Source organism: Eupeodes corollae, chromosome 3 (assembly GCF_945859685.1).
Source record: "Eupeodes corollae chromosome 3, idEupCoro1.1, whole genome shotgun sequence".
Lineage (NCBI taxonomy): Eukaryota > Metazoa > Arthropoda > Insecta > Diptera > Syrphidae > Eupeodes > Eupeodes corollae.
Window position 1 is genome coordinate 133675944 of NC_079149.1, and position 13085 is coordinate 133689028.

The following is a 13085-nucleotide window of genomic DNA, read 5'->3' on the forward strand; positions in this document are numbered from 1 at the left end:
AAGAAAAACTGTTATTATGTTCATTTCAGAAGACTTCTGTATAGCACAAAAAAAAAAACGACTTTGCCAGCTGAGATTAAAAAACAAGCAAGCAAGTACTAACTTAACGACACTTCAAATGACAGCTACGCATGAAAAGTACCAAATGCCAGCGCTACCAACTTGAAACCACTTAATATATTGATATGGTTAATTTTATCTAAATAACTGTCTTTTAGCCATGGAGAAAATATATTATAATATAATAGTTTAATAATATAATTCCTCTATACTTTGAACGGCGAACACAAAAACGACTACTCGGGATTTAAAAATAGAAGATACCATAATGTTTAACCACCCTTATGGGGATAATTGCTTTTTAGTTCTACTATTATCCGCTATAACGATGCTTCTCTTGACAATTTAAAAATATAAACGATCGAGTTATTTTATTTTTGTTTACTTCTGAGGTTGTTATGTTTCCTTTAACCTGTTACATTCGAAAATTGAATTTGATCTCAAAAGAGTGAAGCAAACTAAACTGATTATAATTCACTAATTTTATTGCAAGTAAGTGAATGAGAAAAATAATTCGAGATCCTTAACTAAATATCCTTTTTATTCCTTGTTTAGATAATGACATCGATAAGTGAACCTTTGAAAAATGATGAATCGATTTTCAAATGCGAGGAAAACGTTGTAATTATATTCAAACAACTCCAGAGCTTCTACTCGTCTAATGAATTATTCGACACTGTCCTGATCACCGGAGTGGGAAACAATCCCGTCAGTATCCAGGCACATCGAATAGTCCTGAGTGCATTGAGTGGGTATTTCCAAGTAGTATTTCATGACGCCGAAAACGTTTTAAAGAAGAATGTCTTGGAGTTCGTGCATACCGAATCTGCGACCTTGAAAGCAATCATCGACTTCTTTTATACGGGTTCAATTGCATTGAGCCATGAATCGGTTCAGGCAATTTTGTGAGCTGCATCGTTTTTTAAAGTGAACAATCTAATCGACGGTTGTTGCGAGTTCCTAGAGAAAAACATCAATTCTGACAATTCTCTAGCGCTACATCGATTGGCTGAGGAGTTGGACTTATCAAGACTGAAAGAGAAATCCCTGGAATACACTATCAATCATATGGAGAAAATAACAGAGCTCCTGAAAGCCGACGAAATGGAATTTAAAGAACTTCTATTTTGCAACAATATCATTGAACAACATGAAAAAGTATCTTTTCATCGTTGTTGGCGTGGATAAACTTTGACATAACAAATCGTGAACATTTAAAACTTGAACTCTTGTCAATGGTGCGTTTTCAACATCTTCCTGCCATGTTCATTGTCGAACACATAAACTCAGTTTGCAAAACTATCGAATGCTTTGATCTAATGACAAGATGGCTTCGATGGCATCTGCTACCGTAAACTCGATCAAACGAGCCGCTGAATTGTGAGCTCATTCAAGAAGATTCTAAATCCAAGTTGGCGTTTATACAAGTCTCATATTCTGGTGAAATTCTCTTCCAAGTGAAAGGAATTTCATGGTTGACAAAAAAAAGAACATGCCTTTGGAAGGAGAAGAAGTACTTCTCAACAATGGTAATCGATAATAAGCTGTTTGCGATTGGAGGAGAGCTTAAAAATAACATCACCACGCCAAGCATCGAATTTTTGGACCTGCTCAACTTCCAGTGGTCTGAATTGCCGCCGATGAAAAGGAAGCGCGGATTTTGTCAGGGTGTAAGTTTAAAAGGAGATTGGTGTGTTTTTGGTGGTTGGGATGTAAGGCAATTTGTAAACTTTATCGAGATATATAATTCTTCAACTCGCGAATGGTACGATGTAATCCCGCCATCTCAACCAAATCTGACCAGCAAAATTGCTGCCTACAATGGCGTGTTGTACATCATTGATTTTCTTAGTCGATCTTTGCAATGTTATGATGTTTCTTTGAAGAAATGGACTTCTATTAGAATTCAGCGAGATTCCCTTTGCAACTTTGGCTTTGTAGCAGTTGAAGGATTTGTTTACGTTATTGGTGGTGAAAAACAAGGAGTTCTACAGAATGTTGTTAAGCGCTATAATTTATCAACTCGTGGATGGTCGTTCTCATGTTCTCATATGAAAACAGTATGCTTCGATGGTAAAATTGTAATCTGCACAAAACCGTTGCAAATGAGGTAATTTTCGACGAGTATAACATTGATTCCGATACATGGGATATCTGGAGGACTTTAACAATGGATGGTTCTTATTATTCTTCTAGTTTATGTACTCTTAATCAAATATTATTATAATCTCTAAGAATAAATTGTGTGTAAATAAATTTATAAGACTTTTTTAATTTGTGACCAATTTTTGAAACAATTCAATTTTAACTTAAGATCTACATTTTTCAATGTCAGCTAAAGAATTGGTTTTATTTTGTTCTTGATTTGCAGGCAGATCTTGTTGGCAGTAAGTGTAAGCTTTAGTTATTAATACAATTAAAGTAGTTTAACGATTCAGGTGATGAAAGCAGAAAAGGTTATGAGCGGCGGCTATATTTTTTTAAGAACCCAGCTTTTAGGTCCGTTTATATATCACACAGATTATACATCAATTATGGGCTAACATTCTACAAAAAAAGAGTTCGTGTGTTTTCAAAAAAAAACGAAAGAAATATTTTGATAACGATATTTGAGTGAGATTCTATAATGCATGAGATCAAAAATGTTCGCTTTTAGAGTTACATGAAGCAAAAGCTTCACGCAGCACTGTTTTTTAAGCAAATAGTTGACTTTAAAAAAAGCTCCCTAAAGTTTTTGTGTTTTGTTAATTTTTTAAATTTAAAATTAATTTAAAAGTCTGTTAAATAATCGACAGAACAAAGTTAACGATAGATTTATTGTTAAATGGCGCCAACTACCGAATAGGCACTGGATTTTGATTGTACGGAAAGTGAAAGTAAAACCTCAAATTTGGGAAATCAGTTCACCCTATGACGATATAAGAAGAGTACTACATGAAGCTCAATACAACGCACGTATTGCTAGGCGTAAGCGAATGATTTCGCCAGTTAACCAGAAAAGACGTTTGGAATATACAAGTGCCGAAAAGTTTAACTTAACAGGCTCGTTCACTATTCAGCACGACAATGACCCGAAGCATACGGCTCACGACGTGCTTATGTGAGAAAAAACGACCAAACATTTGGTGCATTCTATGTCAAGGCGTTTGGATGCTGTTATAAAGCAAAAGGGCCTCCCTACTAAGTACTAATACTGACTTATATTTATGTAAATTACTGTTTAAAAATTTAATATATGGTGCCAATATTTGTGTGCTAGAAAAATAAGATGTTTTCTTATTCAAAGATATGTTCTTCGACCTCCTAGACAAAACATATGAGCAGTGTCCTAGCTACGATATTAAAATAGTCCTGGGCGATTTTAATGCCAAGCTAGGAAGGGAAGACATCTTTGGTGGAATGATCGAGAAGAACAGCCTGCACGAGAACACTTCCGATAACGGATTCAGGCTCATAGATTTGGCACACCTCAACATGCACAAAGGAACTTGGACTTCTCCAGATCAATCTACCGTCAACCAGATTGACCATATTGCGATCGACGCCAGACACGCTTCCAGCATCATGGATGTACGAGCTTTCCGAGGAGCTAACATCGACTCGGACCACTACCTCGTTGTAGCCAAGGCTAAACAGGGAGGTGCTCGGAGAAGGTACAACGTCGAACGGCTACAATCGCCAGAGATCGCCAAATCATTTTCCGACCGAGTTACAAGTAACCTGTCTCGAAGTTCTCTGCCACCGACACAATGTATCGAAAACCAGTGGTAGCATTGCCAAGATGCGATCAGAGAAGCCGCCTCTGATGTGGGGAACCCCTGGTTTGATGAGGAATGTCGGCAGGCAAATGCAGCCAAACAACACAAAGCGGCGCTGCATAAAAGGACGAGAGCTGCTCATGAGCTCTATGAGCAGAAAAGGCGCCGACTTCTCAGAAGGAAAAAGAGAGAGCATGACAAGCGTGCGGTCGAAGATGTTGAGAGCTTTAAAAGCAGAAATGAAGTTCGAAAGTTTTATGAACAGGTGAAACGAAATTCACAGGAATATGGAAGGACCACTTCTGCTGACTGTATAACGGCGACGACGAACTGAATTCCGCTGTCAGGCAGGATGATCCATTCAACATAGACGACGAAAGCCAACAATCCCGTTCTCCCGACTTAGACGAAGTAAAGATTGCCATATCTAAACTGAAGTCTAATAAGGCCACTGGAGCGAATGCCGAGCTCTTTAAAGCAGCTGGAGATAGAGCATGCACCAACTTATCTGTAAGATATGGTCGGAAGAAAGCATGCTCGATGAATGGATCCTCAGTATTGTTTGCCCGATCCTGAAAAAAGGAGACCCTCTAAACTGCACCAACTATAGAGGAATCAGTCTACTTAACATTGCGTATAGAATTTTCTCTGCCGTAATATGTGAACGTCTAAAGCCCATCGTCAACAACCTGATAGGTCCTTATCAGTGTGGTTTTAGACCAGGAAAGTCCACAGTTGGTCAAATATTCACATTACGGCAGTTTCTGGAAAAAAACCCAAGAACACCAAATCACCACCCACCATCTTTTCATCGATTTAAAGGCCGCATATGACCGCATCTACAGGGACGAGCTGTATAGAGCCATGTCTAGTTTTGGCATCCCTGCCAAACTCGTCCGTTTGTGCAGGATGACCACAAAGAATTCACGCTGCTCCATAAAGGTTGGAAACAACTTAACAGTTTTCCAAACCTCGCTGTCAAGATAGGTTTTAGAGAAGGTGATGCGCTGTCATGCGATTTTTTTTAACATCGTGCTTTAAAGGATAGTGCAGAGCTTACACGTCAACACTAGAGGCACTATCTTTCAAAAGTCTGTCCAATTACTGGAATATGCTGATGACATTGACATAATCGGAAGAACTCAGCGTGATGTCAATGGGGCTTTTTTGAGTATTGAGGCAGAGGCGGACTCTTGCTAACCACTGTTTTTTTGGACTAAGAAAGCATATAAGACCCTTATCATCCCCGTCCTGCTATCCGGTGCAGAAGCATCGACTATGACAAAAGCACCTTGGGTCGCTTAGAGAGAAAAGTTCTTCGTGTTATCTACGGTCCCGTATGGATCCGCACCTACAGGACAGCGCAGTAGAGCAATTTTTCCTAAACTAAGAAAAATTTCATTCATAAATGTTGTTGAAATTCTATATTATATTGGCATTATTAGAAACTCAGGAACCCGAAAAAAACTGATCCACTTGAGCCGCATGACTTTACAACATAAGCAATGCAACGTACAATGCGTATTAGTTAATCCAAGCTATTCCAGATATATGCAGGGTTCAGGCAAAGAGATGTGCTATCACTTCTTCAACATAGTTCTGGAACAGATGCTGAGCAAGAGTGGAGTTAAACTGGAGGGCAATATCTTTAACAATTCTTCACAACTGCTTGGAATCCCAGCCCCCCGGTTCGAGACGACTGCTTTTGACGACAAGAACGTTTGGTCTCGCCAACTGAAGGGAGTTTGCAAGTGACTGCACACGATGGGTCTCAGACTGAGACCCTCCACGGATGGGAAGCCATCAAACGTAAGCAAATAAGTAGAAAATTAATTGTATTTTTTAAATATTTATTCGTCATAAAATTCATATTTACATTTAAAAGTATAAAAGTATCAAGAATACACACATCAATTGCAAAATACATATTTTTGCTAAAAAACTAAATGAATGAACAAAGAAACAACTTAATTAATTCTAGTTGTAAGAAAACATATTGTAGAACTTTAGAAGAACTTTTTATTGGCAAAGGATTTAAAACAACCCATCTATCAGTTTGAATGTCATACTGTGCAATAACATCATTTGTGATTGTTTTAGCATAAATAACAATTTTATTTTCAAATATTGTAGTTTTAATGTGAGAGCAAGGATATGGCAATGATGACACTTCGGACCAAGTACCACTGGATAAATCATATCGTTCAACGGTTTTTTGCTGGCAACATCCTCTTTCACCACCTTTAACGTATAGAAATCCTTCCAGGGCAACAAACCCAAAATTCCTTACCATTTTTTTTTCAATTACCTTAGTAGTCCATTCATTTGAAGAGGCATCATAACTTTGCAAACAGCCACCGACCATATCCATAATGTATAAAATTCCATTATGTACAGTGATTTTACTCATATTAGTTTGACGCAGAACTGGAAATATGACGTCATGTACTTGGTGTGTAGAAATATTATATGCTTTCACACGGTCTACAAAACAACGTTTATTTAAACCTCCAAAAGAATAAATATAACCATTCAATTCTACCAACTGACATACATTTTGAACAAAGTTTATTGGACAAAATTGAGTCCATTCGAAAGTGTTTAAATTTAAGCACTTGATGGAGTTCGTTGCTAAATTGTCAAACACAATTGTTGAATTTAAACTTTTGGTGTTAAAAAGAAGTATCTTCTTATGGACCGACCATGCTTCTTTTGTTGGGTTGTACAATTGAATAATAATTTCTTTTGGTTCCGAATTCGAGATATCTACCACGGCAGGGAACCTTTCTTTATATTCATCCACAGGTATTATTCTTTGTGTGAGATTAGGTTTTTGCTGATCGCTTAGTCTGTTTTCCTCCGACCAATGCCATTCTAACCAATCGTACATCAATTCCTGGCCTGAAGAAAAATTATAAACCGACTTTCTATTTTCTAGTATAAACTTGGGTGTAAGATACTGATAGCGCACCATTGAAAGAAGCTTCATACTGAATTCGTTGCGGTTTGTTTTGTCGTAATTTACCCACTCTACTACGAAACGAAAAATATGCTCCTCCAAGTCACCGTAGGGATTGTCATTGAATAGCAAATCCTGTAGTTCATCTGCACTCAGTGTCAACATTTCCTTTTCCTTTGAAATCTTTTCAAAATGCCTGCAAGCGAATTTTGTAGACATTGCTCGTAGTCCCTGTAGATTTAATTCTCTAGCCACTCTTAACCATGCAAAGCAGTTGCTATAATTTATGTTTTCCTCAATAAATTTACAACATTCATCGATTAACATCTTCACTTTAAGTTAAGCATTACCGAAGCTCTGAGAATTCCTTGGAAAACCAAGACATTCTTTTTTAAAACTGTTTGAGCGTCACGAAACACTTCCAAGAAATACTCACTGAATGAACTCAAGACAAGTCTGTGAGCTTGGATACTGACGCGATTATTTTTATTTTCCTCACCAGTTATTAGGATAGTGTCGAAAAATTCATTGACTTTCCGGAGTCTTTCGAAAATAATCTTAGCATTTTCATTGCGTCTTAAGATGGTTTTCGCGTTGTTTGCAGATGTTTCTACTTCTGTTGATGTCATTGTTCTGATCTATTTATAAGTGAAAAAAGTCTTTAGATTTTAGAATGTTAATAAATTGTTAAGAGATCTAATCGCAGTATATACATATGTACATAAGAACATTTACCTGTTTAAAGAAAGAACTAGATTGTTTATTCCTCGTATTTGTTCTGGAAGCGTCCTTGTTTTTAGTGTTATGTTAATAGAATACGAGGTAGTTATCTACATATGTACATTGGAAAATATGATCAAAGTTGATGACTAAAATCAATTTGAAGTATTTATAAATTAAGGATTTGTTTATTTTAAAAAGAAGAACAAAATTAATTTAAACTAAGCAACGGTTTGAAATGAATTAAAATATTCAATGGAGTGGTTTGGTTCGTTGTCTTTAGTTCAGTTTAGTCTCACTCAGTGTTACTGTGACAATTATGGGGAAGTCCCAATTGCTATTAATTTGTCCAAAAACACTCTATTTTTGAATTTTCCGTTAAAAAACAATTGATCAGTTTATATTTCTGAGATCTAGAGATTTCCGTTTCATCATATGAGTTTCCATTGGTAAAATAAATCAATTTATTTTTGATCTAGATCTGTGAAAACAAATATTTTACCTGTTTCAAAGTTTTGATTTAAGAACCTGTAGATCTTGATTTTTTGGCAGATTTACTCTTCTTTACTTTAAATCATTGTAAAAAAATTAATTTCACAAAAAAAAAAAACAATTACACGAAGTTACACAAATACAATGACAAAAAAAACAATTCTGAATGTGCCACAAAAAAAAAAACAAAATCAGTTTTCTAATGAAATCTGAATTTTCCCATGGAAACCCCCATTAAAAATATAAACAAAATTGTTTACAGGCATTTTTCGATTTTGCTGTCAAAACTGTGAAGATGAAATGTTTGTGAATCGAATTCTGAAGGAAGTAAAGGAAGAAAATGTATTCAAAGCAAATTTGATTGATAGCTAAGGATAAACACTGAATTATGTTCATTTCATTATCCTGCTTTCTGTCAATTTGATTGAGAAAATTCTATTTTAGGGTTGACTTAAGGATGTTGTTTTAAATTATAAAATAAGAAATCAGCTGGACATCCAAAACGATTTCATCGTTGGAAGCTTCATTTTAATATATTTAATAAAAAGAACACAATTTTAACATTTTAAATTATTTTTTAATGTCGAAAGAAATTTCAATGATGAAAAACAATGATTGCTTTATCTAGCCGTTATGCATATACCTTACAGGTTTCTTAAGCCAATTTTAAAGCAATTAAAGAACGCATTGAGACAAAAATAATAATTATAATGCTTGACAGAAAGATGCACTAGCGTTATTTATTTTTTAGTTTCAAGTAGTGATGTTCAAATGGTAGACATGTGCATTCAAGAGGACACAAGCGTCCACAGGTTTTTATCAAAACTCACCTCTGTCTATCAACTCCTTCTCGCACCTCCCCGCGGTGAACATCGGGTTTCTATTACCTCAACTGGAGATTGGGTTCCAACACCAGTGGAAAGTTGTTGGGGGTAGCAAACGAGAGGGGGGGGGAGAGGTGTTTCCACTAAGGCACCTCTCCTTATACAGGCGGCAGCGGACGAATTCTCGAGATGGAATCAACGGTGGCGTCTACAGTTCCAGTAAGGTCGGACTACTTAGTGAACACCTTATAGGGCTTCTTCGACATATTCGAAGCCCAGGCCTGTAAGGAGCGGTTTATCCGGCTTCCCATGCTTGGAGTTATACTTAGTATCTGCCCCTCCAGGTTGGGGGTTGTGCCGTCGAGGTGACTTCCTGGCCACGTTCACTGTTGACAACCCACGCAAACGAAATAAGGACAACGAACTTCGGATATGTAAGTGGAATGTTAGGTCCCTTAACAGACCAGGTGCAGCCGAACAATTAGCGGAAGCCCTAAACTGCTGCAAGGCAGATATTACCACCATCCAAGAAGTGCGATGGGATGGACCGGGCGAACGCAAACTAAAAGACTACGATATATACTACGGCGACTGCTACCGAGAACAAAGACAGCGTCTATTTGGGTGTGGATTTGTTGTTGGAACTAGACTCAGGCAAAGAGTCTTGAGTTTCAACAGTGTGAGCGAGCACATCACAACAATCCGCATCAAGGCTAAATTCGCCAACATAAGCCTAATATGTGCGCATGCCCCAATAGAGGAGAAAGATGAAGACACCAAACACATATTCTTCGAGCTCTTGGACAAGACATATGAGCAGTGCTCTGGCTATGACATTAAAATTATCTTACGAGATTTAAATGCCAAGCTAGGAAGAGAAGACATCTTTGGTGGCATAATCGGGAGATACAGCCTAAACGACACCACCTCCGACAACGGATTCAGGCTGGTCGATTTCGCTGCGGGACGAGACGTTCTGGTAGCTAGTACGCAGTTCACGCACCTTAATATCCACAAGGGGAAATGGAAATCTCCTGATCAATCAACCGTCAACCAGATTGACCACATTGCGATCGACGCACGACACTTCTCCAGTATACAGGATATCCGAACATTCCGAGAGGCCAACATTGACTCGGACCACTACCTCGTCGAGCCAAGGTACGGCTACGGATATCCCGATCCAAGCCAAAACAAGGAAGTACTGTGAGAAGATTCGACGTTAGACGGCTACAATCGCAAGAGACTGCCATGTCCTTCCGATCGAGTCTCTAATAACCTCTTAAGAAGTCCTATGCTGCCTGCATAAAGCATTGAAAACCAGTGGAAACATTGTCTTGCAACTATCAGAGATGCCGCCCCTGAAGTGCTAGGTTTCACACAGCCACCACAGCGAAACTCCTAGTTTGACGAAGAATGCCGGCAAGCGCACGCAGCGAAACAAGAGGCATACAAAACGGCGCTACACTAAAGGACTAGAGCTGCTCGCGAGCTCTACGAGCAGAAGAGGAGAGAGGAACACCGGCTTCTTAGACGGAAAAAAAAGAGAGCATGAGAAGCGCGTGATCGAGGAGATAGAGGGATGTCACAACAGGAATGAGGTTCGTTAATTTTACCAAAAGGTAAAAAATCCTCCCAAGGGTACCAGCCACGAACCGAAGCCTGTAAAGACGATCAGGAGAACATCGTAGTAGAACCGCAGTGGATGCTAAGAATATGGAAAGATCACTTCTCCAAATTATATAACGGCGATGACGAACGGAATTCCGCTGTAAGAGAGATAGAACCACTCAACCTCGGCGACGCAGATCAACAATTCTGCCTTCCCGGCCTTGACGAAGTGAAGATAGCTATATCTAAACTTAAGTCAAACAAAGCTGCTGGAGCTGACGGCATCGCTGCCGAACTATTCAAAGCAGCAGGCGATGACTTGGTACGGAGCATGCACCAACTCATCTGCAAAATATGGTCGGAAGAAAGCATGCCCGATGAGTGGAATCTCAGCATAGTGTGCCCGATACATAAGAAAGGAGACCCTCTAAACTGCGCCAACTACAGAGGCATCAGTCTCCTTAACATTGCGTATAAGATCCTCTCTGCCATATTATGTGAACGTCTGAAGCCATTCGTCAACAACCTGATTGGTCCTTATCAGTGTGGCTTCAGACCAGGAAAGTCCACTATCGACCAAATATTCACACTACGGCAGATCTTGGAAAAAACCCAGGAGCTTCAAATCGATACCCACCATCTCTTTATCGATTTTAAAGCCGCGTATGACAGCATCTATAGGGAAGAGCTCTACCGAGCAATGTCTAGTTTTGGCATCCCTGTCAAACTTATCCGTTTGTGCAGAATGACGATGGAGAATGCACGCTGCTCTATCAAGGTCGGAAAAGATCTTACCGATGCATTTGATGTCAAAAAAGGTTTTAGACAAGGCGATGCACTGTCATGCGACTTCTTCAACATCGTTCTGGAAAGAATTGTGCAAAACTCAACCGTCAACACTAGAGGCACAATCTTCCAAAGATCCATCCAATTACTAGGATACGCAGATGATATTGACATAATTGGAAGATCAAAGCATGATGTCAGTGGAGCGTTTTTGAGCATTGCGACGGAAGCGATGAAGATGGGTTTAGTGGTCAATGAGGGCAAGACCAAGTATATGCTGTCATCAAAAAAGGACACTGAACGACGACGTATTGGACAAAACGTCACCATGGACAGCTATAACTTTGAGGTAGTTAAGGACTTTGTCTACCTAGGCACCGCTATTAATGCAGACAACGACACCAGCGCTGAAATCAAACGAAGAATAACTCTTGCAAACCGCTGCTTCTTTGGACTTTGCAGGCAATTGAGAAGTAAAGCCCTCTCTAGCGCATTTAAAATCACCATCTATAAGACACTCATCATCCCGGTTCTCATTTATGGCGCTGAGGCCTGGACCCTGTCAAAGAAAGATGAGATCGTCTTAGGATGCTTCGAGAGAAAAATTCTTCGGGTGATTTTTGATCCCGTACGCATAGATGGAGAATGGAGGAGAGGATATAACGACGAACTGTACGGGCTGTAGAGCGACACTGATCTTGTTAGCAGAATTAAAGTCCAACAGCTTAGATGGCTAGTCCATGTAGAGCGGATGGACATCAACGCTCCAGCAGAGAAAGTGGCGCACCCAGGTGGGAGAGGACCTCAACCAACTTGGCGTGCGAAACTGGAGACAGCTAGCTAGGGACCGACCTGGCTGGAGACGCATGTTGGTTGAGGCCCAGGTCCGCCCCGGACTGTAGAGCCACCTTAAGTAAGTAGTTTCAAGTTGGTAGTGCTGAATGAAATAGATCTTTTATTCCAAAATAAAAATAACCCCAAAAAATGAATAACCCCTTATATGTATATTAACTCTGCAAAATCCGTTCACCATCAAATCTATTATTATTAGTAGTTCCCGTGGCATGATGGTTAGTGCGTTGGACTGTCATGCCAGAAGTCTTGGGTTCGATCCCTGCCTATGCCATCTGAAGTCTTTTCAAGGGTACTGCCTCTTGCGAGGAATTGACAAATTCTCCAAGAGTAACTCTTGTCGTGAAAAAGAGCTTTCTCAAATTAGCCGTTCGGAATCGGCGTATAAACTGTAGGTCCCCTCCATTCCTGACAACATTACTCGCACACAGGAATGGTTGAGAGTTGTAAGTCACTAGGCCCTGGTTCTTCATGGACTGTTGCGCCACCCAATTTATTTTATTTTTTGATTTTGTTGTGACAGAAGGTTGACAGTTCTACTTCTCCTAATGAATATTCCATAATACCCTTTTAAGTGAAGGTTATGGCTGAATCACAAACACGCTTCAGCTTTGGCTTCGCCTGACGTTTACGAGTTCAGCCATAGGAATTAAATGCATGCTATCACAGTCAAAATAGTTTTGATATTTAACTTATCGCTCTCAGTCACCAAAACAACTAATTGCTCTCAGTTACCAAAACACAATTTTTCCAGAAGCCATAACTAAGTATTGTAATGAATTGTTTGAATTTTTAACAATGCGAAAAAGTATCACCAGAGTTTCAGAACATTTATACCGAACATTTTTGAGTTCTCAGAAACATAAACTGACAAAAAATAATAAGAACTTTTGGCAGCACTTAAAAAGCTTTTTCTTTGTACATGCAAGAGAAGTGTTCTAAAAGTATTATATAGCGGTATAAGCTTTTCCATCAAATCATCAGCTGATTCTTGAAGCTTGAACTTGAAAAATATTCTTCCAG

General features: G+C 39.0%; 2 protein-coding genes across 2 annotated transcripts in view; both read left to right on the forward strand.

Annotated features, from left to right (window-relative positions):
* The window catches only part of LOC129949345 (WASH complex subunit 3), a 191588-nt gene that overhangs the window by 45558 nt on the left and 132945 nt on the right, over nucleotides 1-13085 (forward strand). The window lies entirely within an intron of this gene.
* LOC129950817 (kelch-like protein 20) lies at nucleotides 1587-3164 on the forward strand. The gene is made up of 2 exons (XM_056062736.1): nucleotides 1587-2170; nucleotides 2837-3164. The coding sequence occupies exons 1-2, from the start codon at nucleotides 1587-1589 to the stop codon at nucleotides 3162-3164; spliced, it is 912 nt and encodes a 303-aa protein (XP_055918711.1).

Coding starts and splice junctions, on each gene's coding strand:
- LOC129950817 (XM_056062736.1), top strand. CDS start 1,587: ATGGTAATCGATAATAAGCTGTTTGCGATTGGAGGAGAGCTTAAAAAT. Junction 2,171..2,836: donor ACAAAACCGTTGCAAATGAG/GTAATTTTCGAC, acceptor TTAATTTAAAAG/TCTGTTAAATAATCGACAGA.